At 34.0% G+C, this 25,152-nt stretch overlaps 1 protein-coding gene across 1 annotated transcript in view; it reads left to right on the top strand.

The window, feature by feature from the left end:
* Positions 1–25,152, top strand: part of LOC149789247 (muscle calcium channel subunit alpha-1-like) — a 335,403-nt gene that overhangs the window by 190,748 nt on the left and 119,503 nt on the right. The window contains exons 21-23 of the mRNA XM_089975421.1: positions 17,326–17,413; positions 18,810–18,970; positions 23,868–24,014. Of these exons, the coding sequence (XP_089831547.1) occupies positions 17,326–17,413; positions 18,810–18,970; positions 23,868–24,014 (396 nt within the window). The remainder of the gene's footprint in view (positions 1–17,325; positions 17,414–18,809; positions 18,971–23,867; positions 24,015–25,152) is intronic.

The following is a 25,152-nucleotide window of genomic DNA, read 5'->3' as shown; positions in this document are numbered from 1 at the left end:
TGTGTTGTTCTCTGACAAAATTAAAATATTGTAAAATCCCACATTAACATGACCCCACTGTTAATGTGATCCAATTCTTTGGACCCCAATTATCGCGTTACAGCGGGGTTCCACTGTACCTAACTCATTAAAATGTAATCCCAAATTGACAACATAACGGACAACAATACGGTTCAATTCAGCACTCGCAATTAGGCTAATGAAAGTATTTACATAATGGCGCCACAGCATGTACATTGTAGGTTTGATTACGCACTGAATTAAGTACATCCTGTGAAGTCGAATCATGGGTATCATTGTGCTAATTTTTAATGATATCTCCAAAATACGATAATGAAGTTTCTGAAATAATGCTTTGAAAATTTTAGCTAATACTGTAAAAGCTGAGATTTAGTTTGCTTTGATGTAAGTGACCTTACACCATACCTGTCAACTTTCACACTGGGAGGAGAAAAAAAAGACCCTCCATGCCTACCTCCCAGTTTCATAATATCTTCTGATATTTGCAGAGAACTCCCAGTTATTACATTATATCTTCGATTTTCATTTCTTCTAAATAAGAAAAGTCCTACATGTTCTGTTGTATCACCTGTGAATTATTGTTGTGACAAAATAATTACTTTACTAGAAAGAATTCGCTTCTTCACAAAATAGAATGTTAGGTTTAAACATTATTCATGCAAATTAATGACTTTTGTTACTTCTACAACAATAAAAAAATAAAAAAATAAACCAGAACAAAAAATAAACCACAACAATAAAATCTCCAGGGTAAACTCAGCTGGTCCACAAATTTTGAAGTCCATATTTACCTTTATTTAATTTTGTGTTGGAGAAATCAGAAAATATGCACATGCAAAATAATAACAAAACCAATCATAGATCTTTATAACAAATTTATAATTGTCGGTTCAGCAAAAGTAATTTTTTTTACATGCCTATGTCTTAGGACACGAAAAAAAAGTATTTTTTCGTGTCCCAAGATTTACAGCCATTAAAGTAGTCAACAAAAAGATCTAAAAACTGTAAAGTTTAGACATTGGTTCGTGAATAAGCCACCCCCCTCCCCCCATTTTTTCTTCTTCTTCCAGGCCTTTATTTTTTCCAAGATTATTTAGCTTATGCGAGAGTATACATTGTAGTTAGCATTTACAAATTCATGCTGGGGGCCACGAGTGGTCTAAAGCACTTACTGTTCTGGATCACTGCCATCTCACCTCTGTCTGTGTGGGTTCTAGTCTCAGGCTCGGCCAATGTGGGTACATGAGAAAGCCTACCAGTAGCTTCTCTTAGGTTGGTGGTTCTTCGTTTTTTTTTCTAGTGTTCTTCCTCTGTGTGTTATACTGGCTGCCATGTATGGTGTATCTTGTGCTGAAAAAGGGCATTAAACCATACAACAAAAATAACAACAAATTCACAACAAGATGTTCAAGATATGTGCAAGAGGAGGAAACTTTTTTTTACTTTTTCATCCTTCTTTTTTTGTTAATATCGAAAAGGTCTTCATTTGCTAGAGCACTGACATAAAGTCTTAAATATATATACAAAGAGATTTGTATAATACTGCATTTATTTCACTGAACTTTAATAATTTCTTGACCAAAGCTATATTTTGAATGACTGCTTTTTCCATGTCACTTTTTCAATAACAGAAGATTTTTTAAAAAGATTACCCCTCCCCCCCAAAAAAAATGTATAAACCAAAAATATTGGTATTATTGATTTTAGTAGCTTCCTGTTGGAATTAATGTTGTTGTTTTGAGTTTAACACCGTTTCTCAGCATAAGATATGCTATGAATGGTGGTGGAAGAACCCAGTCAGAACAACCAACCCACAGGATGCTACTGGCAAGCTTTCTCACATACCCACATTGGCCAAGCTCAAGACTCAAACCCACATGGACAGAGGTGAGATGGCAGTGATAGGTAAAGACAATGCTTTCGATGAGTCAGCCACCTGGGGCCACCCTAATTTAGTGTCTTCAGTTTGTACTGTATTGTAGAATGTTACATAAAAGTGTCAATTACGCATATGCATTTTTGTGTGGTGTGTATTTTGCTTTCTTGCCAGTATCCGTTTGCTACTTGCTTTATAAATGTAGCTGGTTTTATTTTGTCTTTCCTTGCATGGTTTTCACTTATTTAAATCTAAATCATACATAAATATACAATACTGTGAATCCATTATTTTTCATGGGTTTTGGATTTGTTTTGGATTTTATGGTTGCCGCTAACCATGAGTTTAAAGAGCCAATGAAAGATGAGCCGTCTACAGAGAAAAGCAAGCCCCCACCCCCACCCAAACACAAATTTAAGTACCAGCAAAAATGTCTTTGATAAAGCATGAAAATTGATACCCATGAAAATGGAGGAATTAATTGTACTTTTAATTTAAGCAAAGAACAAAGTAAACGCACTAAGATTAAAATCAAGTTGTAGAAATAATCAAAATGTAACAGGCTATATAGTGACTGTATTTATTCATGTTTTTAAACTTCAAAACATGTAATATTTATTTCTGGAGCTTTTCTGAAATAAAATTATGCTGGTTTATAACTTGTTTTTAATTTTACTGGCCATTGACCAGAAGAGCTTATGGGACAGTCTGTTGTCGTTGACTCTATCAACCTTCCATTAGTTTAAGTTGTTATTGCTCCTTCTTCTAACCTACTTGGATATTTGCCATCAAACATTACACATACTTTAATCCCGAGGTCTGTTTGGTCCTAGATTAAAATGGTGCCACTCAGACGGTCAGTATGGCCACCACAGCATCCAGTTTAAAGTTCTTGTTTAAAGTTCTTGTTATCACTACTTACCATATCAACTACTAAAAGATTTCTTATGATGTTTAGTTGGTCCTAAATGCAAATGATGCAGATCTAACATCCAATATGGCCACCATGGCAGCCATCTTGAAAATCTTGTTATTACTCCTCCTAATTCAAGTCTTTTTGACATGATGTTTTTACCAAATGACCTCTTATGGCATCTGGCTGGTCCTAGATGAAATAAAGGCCTATCTAACATCCAGCATCACTGCCATGGTAGCTGACTTGAACATCTTCTTATCACAACTCTTCCTGAATGTATGCTCATATTGACATGGTGTTTTCACCAAAAGACTACCTGGTCCTAAATGTATATGGTGCTTATTACATGCAATATGGCCACCAGTTTAGCCATGTTACAAATCTTGCTATCGCTACTCCTTGTGAATGGACAATTATGCATGAACATGGGGTTACATCAAAAGTCTTCTTATTATGTCTGGGTGGTCCTTAAAGAAAATTGTGAAAATCTTGTTATCTACTCGAGGGACTTTTGTTATCAAGATAGACTGGCTTTTCACCATATCTCTATACAGCAAGCACATTTTGAGTATGTTGGCCATGCTATTATTTATTTTATTATCTTTCAAATTTTGTTGAATGGTAGGTTAGTTAAATTGTTGTTATCTTTCACACATTTAGTATTCCATTATCTTTTCTTTTCTTTTTTATATCAGCATTGCCATGGCAAGCAAAAGGTCTACTGTTTTTCTTATGGTTTGATTTAGTAAGAGATTTAAAAATTTAAATCTTGGCTAGAAGAGTCCCATTTGTAGTGTAAGCCCAGAAACTTTTGACATAATAATAATTTTTGTTCTTGCCAAATTTCAAGGTAAAAATGTGGCAAAACTGTCTAAACTTGTAAAGGTCCTCAAAAATATGTTTTGGCAAAATTAAGTCACAAAATTGTTTCTCATAGACATTTGGGAATATATATCCTGTAAAGTTTCAAGGTTTACTTTATCTCCTAGATATCAGTACCTGCACGATTTTGATGTTCTAAATCACAGATCATACACATTATCATGGTTGTATCATTCCATATTGTATCAGCTGCATATCCACATTTTGTGACATTGCAACCAATAAACACCAAAACTTGTGGACGTATCTTTAGTGTCTTTAGCACATGAAAAGCATGTTTCCAAGAATCATGAAATTGAACAGAGAATGATTGGTTATTTCTATTCACATTTTTGTGCCCATAATAAGGTAAATAATATAACATTTTTTTCATTCAGTCTACATGTCGGTCTATCCAGTCTTGGTTTCCATGCAGTAGCATTAGTTCCTGACAACATTCCATAACCAGACTTTGTGGATAGCTTGTACATGGAGCGAGCAGGAAATTTAGGTTTTGGAGGTCAGAAGGTTTAGATGTTGGTAATTGTGCTGTGGAGAAGAGGTTTACAGTTTGTAGCTTTAAATCTGGATCACACACCTTCACCAACCCAACTTTGTTGCTGGTATGTTCTTGGAATAAAGAAAAAAGAAACTCGTTGATATTAGGGTGACTCTGCACAGTAACTTCAGTTCTAGATTACACACCTTGCTCAGATTTTGTTAATGGCTTTCTAATGTCACCAGATAAATAGAGTTTTTGTTAAAATAACCATAATTACATGCCATACACACTTGCTATCAGCAAACATTTATAAGTTATTTGCCTTTGGGTCAAGAAAGGAACCTTTTTCTTTTAAGGTTTAAAGGTCAATCAGAGGGTCACTAAGACCTATCTATAATCGCAGTCCAGTCAGCCCTACTGGTGAACATGTCCTTATCTAATGCCCGTATTTATGCCTGTCTTTTATCCCTTTTTTTTTTTAAACAGTCTTGAACTTTAAGAAAAGGTCGGAGTGACTCCAAATTTTGTATAGTATAAAAATAAGTAAATCTGCATATTAATAGATTTATAGCATTTGCATGTAATCAGTTCACTTTCATTTTCATAATATTTCATAACATACTAATGAGCTTGATTTCCACTTTACTGGGAATTGTTGGATTTTTATAATATTTGACATGATGTACAGTAGTTTGATTTCCAGCTGTCTTTGTCATCCTTTAGAGGAGTTATAACCTCCAGACAACAACTTGTCACCCAGACTTTCATTTCCACAGTTTATTTTTCCAAGGATTATTGGACTTGAACCAGTTTTGACATGCAACTCAATGTTGATGATACTTTGCTTGTCTTTGATATCCAGGACAATATTTGCACAAGTCCTGCCTCCTGGTTTCCACAGCATAACTTTAACAGTCTATTGGATTTTGATCAGATTTGGTATGAAGCTGTATGTTGATGAAACCTTAAAAGAATTAAATTTCCAGCATTCAGTGACATCATTTACAGAAATTATTACCTGATTGCCTCTCCTCCTTCTGATGTTGGTTCCTATAGCATAACATGATATCAAGGTTTGTCAGATTTCGATCAAATTTGGTACATTGTATACAGCTTTTTATTCACAACACCTTGATGAGTTTTGATTTCCTGTGTTTCAACAGTATATTTACAGGAGTTATTCCCCCAATAGACCAACTTCCTGACTTTGCAGCACAAATTTACCATGGATTGATGTATCAGAACCAAATCTTTTATTGGGTTTTATTTTATGCTAGTCATGTCTTGAATGAGTTCAGTTTCATCTAAGACGGATGCTCTAACCACTAGGCCACCAGATCTTGAATGGTTGGAATTATAGCATTCCATGTCATCATTATAGAAGGTGTCCTCTGATTGTCAGTTTGTCTAACTTTTTTTTCCCATCATAAGTTTCTCTGTTTAAAGTCCTGCTAAGCAAATTATAGTGAGCAGGGTCCTTTTCAATGCACCCATTACTAACAGCTATAATTTGATTTAGCTTGTGGTCTTCTTATTTTAACTTGGATATCTTTATAAGAAGACATATGTTTTATTTCTTTTTAGTGACTTGAACAGGACAGGTGCAACTTGAACAATAAGATTAATATTGAAGCAAGTTTTCAGTTTTAAAATTTTTTGTCACTCTTTTCATAGGGTTATTAGCTCAATTAAACTCTAAAATCAGAAAGATTGACTGCTCAGTACCATGCATTTGTAGGGCATTTATTGATGTATTCTTCTGAAGTAATGAACCTCAAGAGGAACTGAGTCCACTAAAGTAAATTCTGACACCAATATTTCATGCTTCCTTCCATTACAGCATATCTATGTCTGGCTGCAGCTGCCTTCTAAATAGTATCAAGTTATGTAGGGGCTTGGAGAGACATTCCATTGGCTCTCTGTTAGCTACAAGGCAGAGAGTTCTTTATTTTTAGAAAGATCTTTTCATTAAAATGAGTATATTATATTATTGCAGACTGAACTGTCTGACCTGTAATCATTTCAAATTACCCATTTTTCTTTTTCTTTTTCTTATTGGAGTATATTTCTGAAAGAATAGAAATAACTTATACCCTAACAGACAGTAAATTCAAAGAGAGCAACGACATAACAGTTCGAATCCTTTTACTGTCAATTTCATGAAAAATTTTATCTGGCAAACTGACATTTGCTTTTCATGAATTTGTTATTTGGTCTCCTTCAAAACTATAGAAGCACATAATAAATAAGGGAAAATAATTGAAGATATGAGATAAAACAGGATTCCCTATAAAATGCATTGAACACAAAACAAGATGAAAATATTAAGATCACAAAGATTTTGATACCTAATTTTATTTAATTGAGGCAGATTTCTTTTGTATTATTTATATAACCACAATCAACAAATATCCAATCTAAAAACTAATAAATGACAAAGCCAGTGCTTACATTGAGCAGAATCCCAAAGGTCATATTAGGGTAAATATGACCTAGTGTAAACATTTTGACTTTCAATTTTTTTAAAAAGTAAACCAGATAATTTTTAATTGAATTTATGATGCTGGCCTTCCTGTTTACAGAATACTTACTTTTGCCAAATTTGTACCAGTTATGAACGGAAACTTGGGGAGAAATTATTTCAGTAGCAATATAATTATTTGTATGTCTTTGAAAATTGAGTGTGATGATAACAGTATTGACTGTAATTCTGTTATTTCAGCTATCGCCAGTGTGGGTAAGCTACCACTACTTCTTGTACAAAATGGCATCCTAATAAGTATGACAATATGTTATTGTTAATAGAAGTTGTGGTACATATTGACACACTGTTGTGAACATTATTGGTCTCTCTCCAAGCCCCAGCTTACTGCTGTTATGTGATTCTTTGTCAAAGTTCGTCCATTGTGGTTACTATTGTGCCAGTCTCGTGCTGAGCTTTCTCTTAGAACTGAATGGTTTCATAAGCTTTTTCAGTGACTGAATAAACACCTTGTCAGAATGATAATGTTGATGTCTTCATTGGTAACTATAGCTGCAGATTTTATTGTGCTTCTATTGCAGTCTTTGTCTTCCTCTCTCTCTCTTCTCTCTGTTTCTTTTATCTGACATGTGGAACATAGGCGAGTTATGGGTATCACATTTCCACTGTTGTTTTTTATATGGGCATCGACATAGGGTTTGTAGATTTATGTCATGTTTCTGAAAATGTTGATTGTTCAATATTTAAACATGATTCTTGCATTCATCTTGAGTAAAATCCACTGCAAACAAAGATTGATCACAGTGGTCTAATTTTTTAGGTTAAGATTAGGGTTAGAGTCAGGTTTTTGTTGTTTGAATTGTCAAATGATAAGCTTGATAAGAAGTCTTTCAGTCATCATTTCATTTCATCATTTTGTCAAATGCTATGCATCCTCTGCTTTGCTTTGTCAGGGGATGCATAGCATTTGACAACATTTTTTATTTTTCATTGAAACCTATAGAAAAACTTTCAGTCTGAAATAGATTTTGAACTGCTACCAGTATTCTACGGTAAAGATCCATTGTAAATCTGAACATAAGCAATTAATCTGCATCCAGATCGTTGGTATGAACCAGTACTTTGTTTTGTGTTAGTGAATTTCTTGCTCTGATTGGATATAAAAATAAGTGTTTCTGTTGGCCAATTCATAAGTTAAGCTAAGGGAAAACCTGTCATAGTCAAAAGATATAAACAATTGAAAAATGTTAAATTTGTATTTGCCAGAAATAACAAAACCGTTATTTGCAAGCTTATAAAATACAGTTATAAATTTTTTTGTCATAAAAATAAAATGAGAACTTCTCAGCATTTTTTTCTTCAACTAGAACACTGCAGCTTTAGTAAAGAACTGTTTTCAGGGGAGGTAAATCTGTATGAAATAAATCTAAATGGAATTCCCTATAAAACAAAGATATGGCATTTGGGCTTTAATAATTAAGTTCTATGAAAGGATAAATACGGATAGTCTGCATAGAGTTTTTGTATTTCAGCTTATTTTATGCCAGGATGAGAAGATTGTGGTTTTAGCTCCACTAGTTACTATTAGACCAGAAGAGCTTTCAGGATGGCCTCTTGTACATCATCCATTATCCTTCCATCCATTAGCTCAAGTTTGTTATCTCTACTCCTCCAGAATTACTTAGAGGATTGCCATAAAGCCTGACACATTTTCATCCCATTGGTCCTAAATGAAATTGGTACTGCTCAGATATCCAATATGACCACCATTCAATGAAAATCTTGTCGTTGATACTTCTATTAGATGATCATATCAAGATGTGGTTTCACTGAAAGACTTCTTATGATTTCTAGTTGTCTAAATAAAAATGTTTATGATGTCCAGTTGGTCTAAATAAAAATGTTTATGATGTCCAGTTGGTCTAAATAAAAATGATAATAATCTGACATACAATATGGCCACCATGGCAGCTATCTTGAAAATCTTGTTATAGCTACTTCTGACAGAAAGTCACAATGACATTGGGGTTTTCATTGGAAGAGATTTTATGACGTATAATTGGTGCTTAATGAAAATGTTGCTACTTTGATCCCCACTATGGTCAACACTGCAACCATCTTGAAAATCTAGTTGTTGTTAATGTCCTGAATCGATGGTCATATTCACATTGGGTTTCACTGAAAGACTTATAATGATGTCTAGTTCATTCTACATGTAGATGAAAATCTTATTGGACATGAACACTACTTGTGGCTAATTTGACAATCTTGTTAAAGGGGTCCCGAGTGGCCAAGTGGTCTAAAGCGCTCACCATTGCAGATCACTGCCATCTCACCTCTGTCTGCGTGGGTTTGAGTCCAAGTCTCGGCTAGCGTGGGTACATGGGAAAGCCTGCCAGTAGCTTCTCGTGGGTCGGTGGTTCTTCCCTGGGTTTTCCAGGGTTTTTCCTCCACCAGTTATACTAACTGCCATGTATAGCCAATCTTGTGCTAGAAAATGGCGTTCAACCCTACAACAACAACAACAACAACAACAATCTTGTTAAAATACCAGCGATGGGCTAGTTATATAAAAAAAATGGTCATATCTTAATTCCTTGAAATTCTTTTCAGTCAGTAGAGAATCAATCCCTTCAGAGGACTCCTATTTTTAGACACATTACAAATTTGATATCTAAACAAAATTGTGTTTGTTAAAAATGACTATGTGATATCCAGGAATGGGGCTATATTCAATTTTTTAAATTAATAGAAATAGAAATAGAACTCATCAAATTTTAAGAATTCAGTATTGGAGCTTCTAACATCAGGTTCAAGGTCATGGATCAGTATTTTAAATTTTGTATCACACTTTCCATCCACTCTGTAAATTTAGAGCTGTTGGTGATTAAGGGATGAAACTGGGTATACATGTACTTTTATAGAAGGTATGTTGAGTTCCACAGTAAATGTTCAAGCCGTATGAGATTAAAGAATAGAATGTGGTATACCTATATGTAATCATTAGAAGATGTGTTGGGGGTTCTGTCTTCAAGTTCTAGGTCACTCCTCAATATTTTAAGCTTTCCTTTGCAATATATAGATTTTTGAGGTCAATGACTGCAACTTGGTATGCCTAATTTTTATCATTAGCAAGTGTCCATGTAAAATATTAAGGGCCCTGTCTTCAGGGTCATTATCATGGTTTGTGTAAAATGTTGAATATTCCATTAATGCTTTCCCATCCACACTATAATATTATGGTCATCTGAGATGAACAGTTGAAACTTCATATAACTGTATCTTCTCAAGAAGGTGTGTCACATACCATAGTTGGGGTCCAGTCTTCAGTGTCAAGGTCATAGGTTAGTATTTTAGGTTTCAGTCACATTTTCTCTTCTGCTGTCACCAGATGATTATTGCATTCCATTTGAGAGGTCCTTTACTCAAGGTCAACATGAAATCAATGTTTGAAGGCTACAGTTTATTTCTGCTTTTTGTATCTTAAGAGCTGTTAGATATACAGGCACAAACTATGGTACACCAGGTCCTCACATTTTGATGGCATCTCAAATATCACAGTCAAAGTTTTATCTTCATTGTCAAGGTCATTGATCAGTTGTTGTGTTTTTCAAATCCCATTTTTGCACTTTAACTCGAATGCTCATTAAGGACCATGAAACTTGTTTGATTTCCATGTCTTCCCAGTAACTTGCAAGCCCTATCTTAAAGGTTACAGTCAGATTTAATTGAGTTTTTTTTACCTCACCATGGTAGGCAGGGTTAGATATGTAACAACTAAAGAAGACTATCAAAGTTGCAATTTGATTAGGATTTGATAAACCTGTAAGTGCCTGTGAGATCACATAAGATTAAATTGGCCACGTGGTGAATCATTCTTGAAAGCATCATCAGCTTTGATGCTTCATAGACACACCACAGGGATGGATATGCATATCCTATCTATTGGTTCGTAAAATCCCAATCTAACTGTGACTTTGGTAAGCCTTGTTTAATTGTGAAATTATATTTCTCCAGGAAGTGCCATGGAATCACATAAGAGTTGATGCATCCAAGCAAACAAAGCAAAAAAGCAAGAAGTAAGGAAAACTGTATATCAGCAAGTACAAGACCATAATATTCCTAATCACTACACATGCATCTGATATATTTTATCTGAAAATCTTAACAGTGGAATCTCATTGAAACCTGACCTTTCATTAACAGGGTTTATGATAAAACTTGCAAGAAATGCAGTCGTTATGCCATGCTATATTGAAATGCCACTACATGGTCATCATTTTGCAGCATTGCTCTGCATAGGGAGCCATTGCATTCTGTCACAACAGTCATGAGGAAACCATTGGTCTTGCTAGCTAGATGCAGCTTGGCTCAGTTTTGCAACATTTCATCCAGTAGTACCATTTCTATAATGGGGTACCTATTTCCATTCATCCAGTAGTACCATTTCTCTAATGGGGCACCTTTTTCCATTCATCCAATAGTACCATTTCTCTAATGGAGCACCTTTTTCCATTCATCCAATAGAACCATTTCTCTAATGGAGCACCTTTTTCCATTCATCCAATAGTACCATTTCTCTAATGGGGCACCTTTTTCCATTCATCCAATAGTACCATTTTTCCAATGGTGTACCTTTATTCATTCATCCAAATAGTACCATTTCTCTAATGGGGTACCTTTTTCCATTCATCCAATAGTACCATTTCTCTAATGGGGTGCCTTTTTCCATTCATCCAATAGTACCATTTCTCTAATGGCGTACCTTTTTCCAGGCTTATGGGCAAACTTTCTCAGGCCACCACAATAATAGCTATCAAATCAATATTTATGTACATTGTTGATGGAAGATTTCTGAAAATCATAGAGAAACTTCGAACTTTGGATAACTACAAAGTTCTGTCATAAAAATTACTCATGAAAACTAAAATGATGTATAGACTTGTACTGACTTGTTGACACAGGGCCAACTTGCTCACTCATTACTTGGCCAGTTGCGTCTGTGTGACTCAGAGACACTGGGGAAATTAAATTCACAGAATTTGCTTGTTCCCAAATAAGGTGAGCAGACCAGCATGATTGTCCAGTATTTAATGACTGCAGTGTAATTCATTTTAGATTCTAATATAAATGTGGTGTAACTGCTATGTGATTGGCAGAACATTATGTTATCAGTACAGTGGAATCTGCCATCAAACACCACCCATTCTGCCAAAAAATTATGGTCTCTCAAGATAGGTGGTCTCTCATAACAGGTCATAACTCAAAAGAATCAATAAATCTGTGCATAGAGAATATGGTCTCTCAAGCCAGGTGGTCTCACATAACAGTGTTCAATAAAGACAGGTTTTATTGTACTGTAATCCACAATATTCTGTAGAGCTGAAGAACTTAAGCTACCAGTAAATTTGTTGCTCCAGCAAAGTTCATTTTAAGCTGCAGCATTCACTTTGGTTTTTTTACCTTTGATATGAGAAAGTTGCCTCAATGGTGTTCATGGGGTACATAGAAAAGATCCCAGAAAGTAAAGATAAAAGATTGTTACAGTTGATTTTAGACCAACACAATTTCGTGCATGCCAAGCTGGCATACTGAACCAATTGTACTCATTGTCAAAGAAGCATAATATGTTCAATTCAGTTGGCTGATATAAATGCCTTAATGAGTTTGATTAGCTTGACACTAAACAAGAAAACATGGTAGATGATCATGGTTAGAAAATATCATGAAATGGGGATGAAATCTCCAGATAAAGACTCTACTGCATTTATTTATAAAGTAGTTGAAAAATAGTGGACTGAAATATTCAGAATAACTTCTAGATGGAAATCATTATTCAAGCATGAAAAATTCAAATCCCAGTAAGGAAGGCTTGTGGCACAGGATGCTGATGATATGTGTTTGAATTTCTTGAAGAAATAAGAAATAGTAAAGGCTATAAGGCAAACCCATTTCTTTTGTTTTTCACAATGATCCCACTTTTTCAGCAGATAAGGACCCTTGGGTATTACTTTTTCCATTTCTGAAATAAACACTGCATTAGATAAAGGATAGCAGTGTGCACACCTAGCAGTTGATGATTAATTAGTACAGAATGTATGTAAAACTTTATTGTCTCACCGGCAAAACATTGTGGATGTGTAGGTATCACCTTATAACAGTCAAACCAGTGCTAAGAGCCATGTTTATGGTTTGTATGAAAGATGTTGCATTATTCTACATAACTATTTTGAGTATTGTTGCATGTACAATAATGAAATTTTATACATTGTTGTTTGGGGAATTACATTCACTGAGGTCCAAAGTAGGTCACAGTGCATACTGTTTTTGTTCCAGTAACAACATTTGATTTAGGTCATGCAGAAATTTAGCAGACAAGAATTTTCATACTTTTCAAGATAAAATGTACTTGTTTGATGTATTTAATGCCTTCAGTATATAGCTAATTTAAGTTTTACTTGTTTTCTACAGGAACTTTACGAGTCTAGGAGAGTATGTGATAAGTTGTATTATATCTTCTTCGATCACAGCACAGTATTGATACATATTTACACAGATATAACCCACAACTAGCTGTGAACAGCATAAACCAAGATAAGCTGGTGCATAATGTGGCAGCAGATCAGGGTTTTTAGGGGTACTTTCTTGTGTCAGGTCATAAGTAAAATGAGCAACAATGGTCCTAATCAGCTGGCACATTTTACAACATTAGATTTTTCCTCTTCGTCAGAATGCTCATCATTTTGAGTAAGAAATGTTCCTACATACTTGGAAATCTTACTCCAAATGCAGCATTCTGATTAGTCAGAATATTTTATAGTAAAATATGAATCAGAGTAATAGTTTATTATGGAGCGCTGCTGTGAGATGTGTTTGCACTCTCCACATGTATATGGAGTAACTTAATCACAATTTTTGCACCATATATAGCTTTATATTCATGCGCTTGAAGCTTACCTCATAATCGGTCAATCCCCCATGCAGCAAACCTTTCATCAGAAGATATGTAACTTGTTACATTCATGTACTGCATCTCATAAAATAGCAGTCAATATAGCTATTTGTAAACAACCCACTATTCGTACTATATTCACCATAATATGCACACTTTTCAAGTTCTTATTAGGGTAAATATTGTAAGGTTAAAACTCACCATAACAAGCATAAATGGACATTTTCGTAAAAAAAATGTCCCCATGGTATTATGTACATCTTTGGTATTTGCACAACTTCACATTTGTTTTGTTCCCTGCTATCAATTTAAAATACAAATGGCATCAGGGATATAAAAAATGCACATAACTTTAATAATTTCATTCATCAATTTATAATTGCAAACCTGATTGTTGGCAGGGGTTCCAAACACTGCTGCCATATTTACATAGGCAGGTGTATGTAGTTCACATTCTTCAATAATCTTGATAATTTTATACATGTTATCTCTTTGAACATGTGTATACAATAGTTAATGCCTTTTTATTTGTTCCATTTGTTTTAGAAATGTTAATGCTAGACATTGCAAATATGGGATGCAGATGATACAGTTTCAGTGAAATAGACTATTTTAAAAACCATAAAAAGACAGCAGTCTGTCTGCTTATTTACATAGAGAGCTTCCATTCAGTTTGAAACATGAATAAGTTGACAATGTTAAGGACCCCCTGGTGACTGTCAGCTTAGAAATTGTAAATTGATGAATGAAATGACTACATTTTGTCTATTTTTTATATCCTTGATGCTTTTTGAGTTTTTGAAATTGGTAGAGGGGTACAAACAAACAGGAGATTGTGCAAATACTATAGTGGTAGGTGAAATCAATACAGATGGGGGGAATCCCTACAGTTGGGCCCAGATAGTGACACATACAAAGACATTTTTGTAAACAATGACCCCAATGGCATTTATGTACATACTAGTGGTAGGGGGCCCAGATAGTGACACATACGAACACATTTATGTAAGCAATGACCCCAATGGCATTTATGTGAATACTAGTGGTAGGGGGCCCAGATAGTGACACATACAAAAACATTTTTGTAAACAATGACCCCCATGGCATTTATGTACATACTAATGGTAGGGGAATCCCTACAGTTGGGTCCAGATATTGATACATACAAAGACATTTTTGTAAATAATGACCCCCATGGCTTTTTGTGTTGTTGTTGTTGTAGGGTTTAACGCCATTTTTCAGCACAAGATAGGCTATACATGGCGGCCAGTATAATTGGCGGAGGAAGAACCCAGGAAAACCCCAGGAAGAACCACTGACCCACGAGAAGCTACTGGCAGGCTTTCTCACGTACCAACATTAGCCGAGGCTGAGACTTGAACTCACGCAGACAGAGGTGAGATGGCAGTGATCCATAACGGCGAACGCTTTAGACCACTCGGCCACTTGGGGCCCCCTACCCCCATGGCATTTATGTACATACTAGTGGTAGGGAAATCCCTACAGTTGGGCCCAGATAGTGACACATACAAAGACATTTCTGTAAATAATGATCCCCATGGTATTTATATACGTACTAGTGGTAGGGGAATCCCTACAGTTGGGTCCAGATATTGATACATACAAAAACATTTTTGTAAACAATGATCCCATGGCATTTATGTATATACTAGTGGTAGGGGAATCCCTACAGTTGGGCCCAGATAGTGACATATAGAAAGACAATTTTGTAAACAATGACCCCAATGGCATTTATGCGCCTGGGTAATGAAACAGTAACATTCTCCCTCTGGAACTTGAAGCCTCTGGTTCCATATCTGATGTATTCTCTCTGGATTTTTTTGTTTGCTTTACCTTGAAGACCACATCATATAAGAATTCAAGCAGTCGTGAATATGCCCTGTAAGTTGATAAAATTTATGCAGTTGATCCTAAATAAAGTACTTAAATGAAACAACCAAACATTTTTCTTAGTCATCACTGAAGCATACCAATGCATAACCCTGATGAGCATTAGTAATTAACCATTATCTTTATTTCAAATCACAACATAATTTAGTTTTAATTAGAGTAAGCTTGACTAATTAGAGCCCCAGTCATGAAACTCAGGCTGAAGCTGCAAGAGTGACCATTTGTTAGTCTCTAGCTTTCTTTAGAGTTAAGTTAGAATCCTATAACTTTCATCATGAATTATACACCTGTACTCTTTTCTGATTTTGTGGACTGTTTCTTCAGGATGACTATTGTCAAATTCTCAGAAAGGTTCCATTCTAATACATTATAAATAGGTGTTGTCAATCAGATAAATGTTTGTACAAATGGACTAAACCTGTAAACCATATCCAGTGTTTGCATCATGTGGAATAAATTTATGTAAAGTGTTCTTTCCTGTTGAATGACATTGGTCCAGATAAAATTGCAGGAGATCATCGTCACAAAGCTTGAGGTTAGATGATAATATTCAGATATCACTTGCTGTTGTGTTTCTACATGATCTCCACTGAATGTGGCCCTGGTAGAGAAATACAGTTTATTAAAGAAATATGGGGGGGGGGACAGTGTTTCTTCTCATAGCTTTGTTTACAAATTGTGAATTGTGTATTTAAATTACTATTACAAAAAAGGCTTAAAAAGTGTCGCACACTAAAATGAATTTAAATGCTATGAACCTCAGGTTGTTCCAGTGCATAAATAATCACCAAATAATATAGTTTTAAAAGGCAGATAGCAGGTAATGTCTTAATTTATTCAATAACTACAACTACATAGGTGTTAGGTATGGTTACATAATTATTTTTGCTGAGAAAAATTTCAAATTGTATCCAATTGTTTTTCTGATCAGCAATGTTAGTTTGCATTGTGTTATGATGGGACCTTTTTGAAAAGATGGCACTCGTCATTCTGAAGATTTTTTTGCCACTGACACTTCTCAGTCATATTCCAAATAACAAAGTTCCTGACCAAAAACATGTTCAAAAAACATAATTGGACATTGGTATTTTTACGCTGCAAATTTCATTTGAACAAGGCATCATTTCATCCATGTAAACTTTTATTCTTAGATTACAAAGAAGCTTCTTCAAGTTGTTGTTCTTCTGCAAAATGCAGAAGCTTAGGGAATTTAGTTTCCACTCAGAGGAATGAATAATATAGATAAGATCTATGTCAGGTTTGATTTTATTACAAATTTACATTGTAATATGGCTGAGTTATGACCCTTGTTTGTCATTGAAGTATTAATCAAGGTTTATCAAGTTTATACATATGATCCGTATTGGCAAGGGCATCTTTATCATCAGGAAGCATTTCAAGTTCAGTACATTAAAAAAATCTTATTTTCACAATAAGGCAGATATTAATTGATCAAAGCAAATACATTTGGAAGGCTGTTTGACATGTATAAAGTAGATAATCTAATTAGATGTTTGTACAATGAACTGTGTGCATGCTTTATAAGCTATTTAAATTTAGGCCTTTTCATTTCAGTTGCTTTAGAGAGCATATGTATTTCATAGTTCCAGGTTACAAGTCTTCAAATTAGAGTTCCTAACGTGTATTTGATTGACTTAACAAAATGGAATTCTACATACATGTATGTTATTATAATACCCTGTAATGAGATTGTATTTATCAATAACATGTTATGTTCCTTTGGTTTTTTAAACCATCCTGTAAAACACTGCTGGATGGTTTAACAGTTTATTCTTTATTTCAGCAATCAAGCCATATCAGTGGTGAAAATTCTTAGGGTGCTTCGTGTTCTTAGACCACTTAGAGCCATCAATCGAGCTAAAGGTTTAAAGGTTTGTACCAAACTTTCAATAAACAATAATTATTTCATCGTAGTTTATACAAAAAAATCTGTAGGAATTTTATTTGCCCATAACAAGGTTTAGAATAAGAAATAGTTTTCAAATAACTATGTTGATATTTTGTTGTCTGTCGGTGAAGGAATATGCATTACAAGCGTTTGTTTTTCTTTTTCTTTTGCTGTTCTTTTTGTTGACCAGTCTGCACTTCTTGACAATTTGGCATACTCTGATCTTAATGAGATCATAGACTAGGACAGATGTATTCAATATTAATTCTCTGTCTACCTTGGTAGAGTAAGCTTTATGTGTAAAATGTATATTAAATTTCTCCAGCTGTTTAATGATCTCAGTGTACCTGTATTTCCAAACAGGCTGTCAGGCCTACTTTTCACAATTACAGCTCTCCCCTGTTATAACATGATTCAAGATATAACACTGCAACATTCTGGACACCATAATCAAAATTATTAAAACTTTTTTAAAAAAATTAAAAAGCACACAATTTTTAACAATCAGCTGAAAACCTTGACTATTGTGCTTGATTTGAACCTTACCATAATGTTGTTTTTCAAGTCACAGTTTAATTCCAATTAGCCACTGTTGTATTCAAGCTACCTACACTACTGTATTCCTAACAGGCACACGTACCATTCAATAAGTTCCATTCATTAAGTTAGAGAAATGTTTTTCAGTTTAAAAAATAGGTAGTCTGCAGTATATCTTAAATTTATAAGCAAACAAATCATGACTTTGACCTGATCAACTAACCAATATTGGATGAAGAGAAGTAACTCACTATAATTGGCAAACCATTGGATGGAGTAAAATTTTAATTTTTTGATACTGGAAATGTGTATTTTATTCCTTGTAGTTTTATGATATTTTTATATGAAATTTTATCTGAAACAATTCTGCAGTCTCCAATTTGATACAAATAAAAAAAATTATTTGCATTTTCATTAATATTATGTTATGGTAATTTTAGCATGTAGTCCAGTTTGTGGTAGGACAGTAAGCAACCTAGCGCTAACTTGATCTACAGCAAACTGATTTGGAAAGTTTCATTTGAGGTCATTTCCTACTGACCATTTGTTTAGTCAACCAAAACATTGCAGTAAAAGTTGTTAAAATATCAGTCTCTTTTAATCCATGGAAGAAATCAATAACTGTCTAGATCGGTTGGAAAATTGTTAATACTAGTTAGGGCTTGGTTAATTTGGATTGATTCCCATTACAGCTATGTTAGGTCATTTAAGAATTGTGCAAGATAGCATCAGAATCTCATTTTAACCAGATTGATAGCATCCATGTTAAAACTTCATCGTCAAACATTGGAACAATTTTTCTTGACAGCTCCCATGTAATGTTTGATCTATTCTGTTTACAGCATGTAGTTCAGTGTGTCATTGTAGCCATTAGGACAATCTACAACATCATGCTGGTTACATTCCTGCTACAATTTATGTTTGCTGTCATTGGTGTCCAGTTGTTTAAAGGAACATTCTGGAGTTGTTCGGATGGGTCCAAACTCACTGAGGACCAGTGCAGGTATGTTTTTTCTTTTTTATAAAATGCGTATGAATACTGTAAATGTTGATATTTCATGGTCATTTTTTTAAAATGTAAGTGAATTCAGCATATTGGAACATTTTTGTGTGCAAATTATGTATCATTTCATATATATATATATATATATATATATATATATATATATATATATATATATATATATATATATATATATATATTATAAAATAAACAACACCAACAATTCCCATACATGCAAGATTTCTCCTTCCAACCTATTGTTAAAGCTGATTCTGAAATGGAACGTCTACTAAAGGAAACCTATTGGATTCACCGTCTTAATACGGTATATCCAAAAGGTCTAAATTCAAAAACACTATGACATTTATTAATTTATTTATTTTTTTATTTTTTTATTTTTTTAAATTTTTTTTTTGAATTATGTCCCCTGTGTACAATTGGATAAGAATATTTCATATTATTTTACTTTGCAGAAAATCTTAATTGGTAAAAGTATAATCTAATAACATAAAAATAAGTTTACTAATTCTTTAAAAATGAAAGTGAATTTGTAAATTAATTTTCAATATAATAGGATTAATTATTTATAAAATACTTGATAGTAAGCATTATGCACACCATATTTTTTATTATATAAATTGAGTTCTGATAACCTATTTAACAATTGTGAAGATTATATTAGTATATGTATTTTATATATTTATCTTTCTAATTCAAAGCAAAACTAGTGCGCATGATAATAACACCCTTTACTGAGAAGCAAAGTAGTGAGATTTTTAAATACTTGCTTTTACTCAAAATCTTGCCATGGCACGAACAAAACAGATTTAGCAATGGCGCGTACCAAGCAAACAGTTTAGAAGTACTGTGAACCCCCGACAGGACTATCTTTTCTGTCCACTATATGAAATAGATGCACGGACTCCAAATCTCAACAAGGACAGAATCAACATATATCAAATATACAAATATAAAGGAGAATATACCATGGAAAGTCAAGCAAGTGTGACCAGAGCATGTGAAACACGAGGCAGTATGGTGACCAGAAGAGAAGTGAAACAACTAGAGAAATTCTTTAAGCTGAAAAGGATAGACACGCATGAAAGAAGCTACCTGCAGTGCACATTTAGAGAAGGTACACAAGACATAGATATGAGGCACATACAAAGGGATAAAATACCTAGTATTACTTCGGTAATGATAGCAATGAAGATAGCACATCCAGAATGTATAAACAGAGTGTACTTCATAAACCCTAATGGATACAAAGGTTACATCGTAAGACCGAAAGGGAAGACATCGATTTTACCATATGGAGAGATGATTGTTGGGAAAGAAAACATGACAGTAAAAGAACCAGCACCCCTGCTAAGAGAAATTAAAAAACGAATAGGAGAACTACATGTGACCGACATCCCACTTGAAATTCCACTAGACAAAATAGTAAAACGGTTTGAGGAAAAATTTCATATTCCAGTAATCTCAGCATGGAATAGAACTATAGAGACAACAACAATACTAGACGGAACACAAATACTGGAAATCGAAAAAAGTGATATGAAGAAGATCAAGAGAGCATTCTACATATTCGGTTTCCTAGCCAAGTCTTGGTATAAAGGATGCATATATGACCGTACATGCAATAGATGTGGAAAAATAGGTCACACACCATTTAAATGCCCCCAAAATCAAGAAATGACATCGGAAGAAAGAGTGCCAACAACGACAAAAACAACAACAAACACATCCAGCAGACAAATAGCAACAGAAAAGATGCAGCAACAACAACAACAAATATCACAAGATGGGAACGGACAAGAACATTATAAGCAGCTACAGCAACAGCAACAGCTACAAGTACATGAAGCAGTAGAAAACAACCAACAAGGTACCAAACAACATAAAGAACGACAACAAATACAAGAACAGCTAGTACCTATACAAGCAGCAATAAAACAAAGGATAGATCAAATATAACCTCAACAACAACAGGGAAATATAGAGCAACAGGAAAGACAAAAGTCACTACAGAAAGAAACTACAAACACAAAACAAGGGCAGAAAATTCACAACAACAACATCAACAGACTCGAGCCCAGATTCCAGTAGAAAATGGACAACAAGAACATAAACAACAACAACATTAACAACAAATACAGATACAAGCAGGAAATAAAGACGTACAGACGACATTAGATCCAAGGAAGCAAGAACAACAGAAACTAGTCCAAATACAAGAAGAAAAAAGTCAACAACAAAAAACACACCAGGCCAACAAGTTATTGAAACCAGACAACAACAACAACAAAGGACAATAAAAGCACAACAACAACTAGGAAGTAAGAACCAACAACAACAACAAACTTTACAAAGCCTACAAGGAAAAGACATTAGACCAATACCATCACAACAGCAACATGAAACCAAGTCATTACAGCAAGGTATAGAAATTGCAAAACAACTGCAAGATGAGCACCCTTACATAAAGAGTCTAAGAGAAGATTCATTACAGGAAGAGATCACAACCTTCCAATTACAACAAATCCAGAAAACTCAAGTACCCAAAATATCAGATATAACATAAAGCACCAAGTCACCGCAGAAAGGAAACTTAGATCCACATGAACATCTATATATGAGGAGGATAAGAGAGGAAGAAGAAAGGAAAAAGAGAGTAGAATTGCTACAAACAGAAAGTACAACTACAAAACAAATGCAGGAAGAAACATCACAAATAACAAAAACTACTGAAGATGAGTAACGAACAACAAGCCCAGAAGTACGGAAAGCGCTCAGAGAAATGACGAAAATAAAAAGAAAAGACAACAACAAGAGGAGGAGGCAAAAAGAATGGAAGTTGAAAGCTGGTTTAGCAAAGATGAATACATTAAAAAATATGAATACATAAAACCCTAATTATATCAACAACAAAAATAATTTAAAAAAATAATAAAAATAAAAAAATAAAAAATTTAATAAAAAAAAATGCAATTCTTCATAAAACAATAACATAATAGCAAAACATACAAAATAGCAATCCAAAACATGCAGGGCAGGAGGGCCTCCCTAACTGGTCTGGGAAGATCAAAAAGGAGAGAGAACCCTCCAAAAAAAAATCTTTTTAATTTTATATTTATTTTTTTTAATATTTTTCGTTTTTCTTTTTCTTTTTTTTCTTCTTTCTTTTCCTTCTCTTCTCTACTTATTTATTTTCTATACCTCTAATAAGTGTGCATTATACATAATACAAATGTTACTAAAACTGTTTATCTCTATTTATTAATAAATGATATATATATATATATATATATATATATATATATATATATATATATATATATATAATACAAAAGATAAAATGATTTTATCCCCCAAGTTTCCTTACTGAATTCATGACAATTTCAATCTTGCCAAGATTTGTTGATTTGTATTTAAAATGGAGGCATAGATGACCATCATATTTTGAAGGATAGACTTTGTTCTTTACATGCATATTTGACATAGCAAAGATGCAGCTCATGTGGTACCACTGAATCATACAGTCCTTGGGAGGAGCTAGAAAAGATCAGTCTCAAAGTGTATATAAACCCATATTATTTGTGTAATTGGGATTAGGATTAATAAGATTATATACTGAAGTGTGATGGTATCGTGGGTCTTAAAGTTAGCAATTGGCGAATAAATAAGTGAAGACCTTCAAGATATTGTATATTCCTGTTTGTTATTCGTTACTCTGTATTTACGTACATATAATTTCCAGTTTAAATCAGACAATTGTGGGAAATGGTCAGTAAACAGCTGCCATGTAGATTCCAGGTTATGAGAGGGAAGTTACTCGGATATTGCGATAATACCAAATTGAAAATAGTATTTTGATGATGGCATATACTTGTCCTAGTTTTGGAACCTGTTGCTCATAGTGTAAATTAACTTGAAAAATGTATGATACTTCCATGGCCCTCATTCTGCCACCTGTTCCCTGCAACTACAGAAACTTATCTGTTTTTTTAATGCAAAACATCTGTATGATTAAGCTGATGCTTATAGAATGTTTCTAAAATAACATCCAACAAATGATTCATGTTCAATTAAAGGGACAATAAGCCTCTTAAAAAGTTTCAATGGCTCAGAAGATTAAAAAGGAATGTTAGGAATTCTTGTGGATAAAAGCCTGAGGGCAACAATTATGTTCATTGGACATCATGTGTTGATTTGAATGTGTCTCATAGAGGGAGAGATTATTGCTGTTGCCCCATGAAATTGAATATAAAAGCCCAGGATTACAGAAACAATTGAGATCCATATGATGTTGAACTGGAGTTTGTGAAACTGTACTGGAGGTAATTAAAGCGTAAGTGTACTTGACAAACTTCTTGCTTGAAGGTAATGATTACCTCACTGTATCAGTCTTAGTTGCAATTCTAATCCTCTTAAATGCATGTTTTCCAACTTGACATTATCAGCACACAGCATTTTATTACACCTTACTGAAAATTGGTCTGACTTAAAGAAAAATATTGACTGCCATACTGAGGTCTTGTTAGGGTTGGGAGGTTTGTGACCATCTTGAAAATCTTGTTGTCACTACTCCCTCTGAATAGATCCTCATTATGACAGCATAAAGGCTTCTAATGATGTCCACTTTACACTAAATGAAAATGGTGCCAAACTGACATCCAGTGTGTATAACACAGCTGCTAAATTGAAATTCTTGTTATTGCTGAAGAAAATAAGAGATTGTTTCAGCACTCAGCATTTGAAGGAAGAAATCATTTTGTTTTGAATTCCTGGAAATTCTTTTCACTCAGTAGAGCATCTGTCCCTTTGAGGCACTATTGTTAAAACTGTCTTTGTTAGATTTTCTAATAGTACTAAATTATGTGTATGCCTTTTTCAGGGGAGAATTCATACAATACAGAGATGATGGGGGCCTTCAACCTAACATCATAGCACGGAGATGGAGAAATAATCAGCTTAACTTTGATGATGTCACAAAGGCCATGTTAACCCTGTTCACTGTGTCAACCTTCGAGGGTTGGCCAGGGTTAGTGATGTAGATTTCTTATTTCATGTACTAAATTATCTGACACCACTTACATCTTCAAAACTTTTTATATTTGGGAGAGGTGTTCTTTGAGGTATTCTTTTGAGGTTTTTTAATGCCCCCAATGTGTTTGCAAAAGGGGCATGGTGTTTTGCATTTGTACATCAACATGTCTGCACATAGATTCCAAATCGATTTTAGCATCTTAGCACAGAAGCTGTTAGACTTAAAGCCATGACATTGTACATAGTGTATGCTCTTGGCAAGATTAAGCAAAACCACTTAAGTTAGACAAAATGTATGTTTTCATCAGCTTATTTCAATTTACATGTAGATGACTTCACTGATTTGCAAGCCATTACAACATGTCTTGTAGTTTTTGGCATGTTTTTGAACCTAGACTTATAAGACAAAAATGTTCTTGACATAACTAACCCTTTCCTCCTCTTTAGCTTTAAAAATTTGATCTCTAATTCATTGTTCCAGATAAAATGTTTCATTTGCTATTCATCGGAGATGAACTGAAGCATTAAAGTTGATAAATAAATGAACTATGCCTTTCTTTACGACTGAATCAGTACACAGCCAAAAACAAAAATGGCACCATGCATGCCATGCGGGTGCATGTTTTTTTTTAAAACTGAATTTCTTAATATAACTACTCAAACTGCTTTGTTATAACAATCCATCCAATTTTCACAAGCACAAATCTTGTAAATTACTGTGCATATGAAATTGTTGATTGTTTGTGGATTTTTGTCAGCAAAAGAGATATTAAAAAGAATTTAAATACACCCTAGTCATTGTGAATTTTACATAAGGCATTTTGTATTGTGCAAAAGAGGAGGCAAGTACATCTTCACATTTTACCCCAACAAAATCATGTTTTTTTCTTCTCACCTTGCCTCCAAGAATAAAACTGAAACATCCATTTCAAAATTTGAGATACCATAAAAGGATTTCAGTGTAACCCCAAACAGCTAGAAATGTTCAATGCAGTTTTATTCTGATGTATCCAGAAATGATAAAGATATTACAAAATTGATTTGGATAATGAAATTTTGAAATTATGTTTATATGAAAAACAGGCCCCACTTGCACAAATGTCATATCTTTGAATGTGCTCTTTACAGACTTT

Source organism: Sinohyriopsis cumingii, chromosome 11, assembly GCF_028554795.1.
Source record: "Sinohyriopsis cumingii isolate HCF-2022 chromosome 11, ASM2855479v2, whole genome shotgun sequence".
In the NCBI taxonomy this organism is placed as follows: Eukaryota; Metazoa; Mollusca; class Bivalvia; order Unionida; family Unionidae; genus Sinohyriopsis; species Sinohyriopsis cumingii.
Note: the sequence above shows the minus strand (reverse complement) of the source record. Positions and strands in the feature narration are given on the sequence as shown.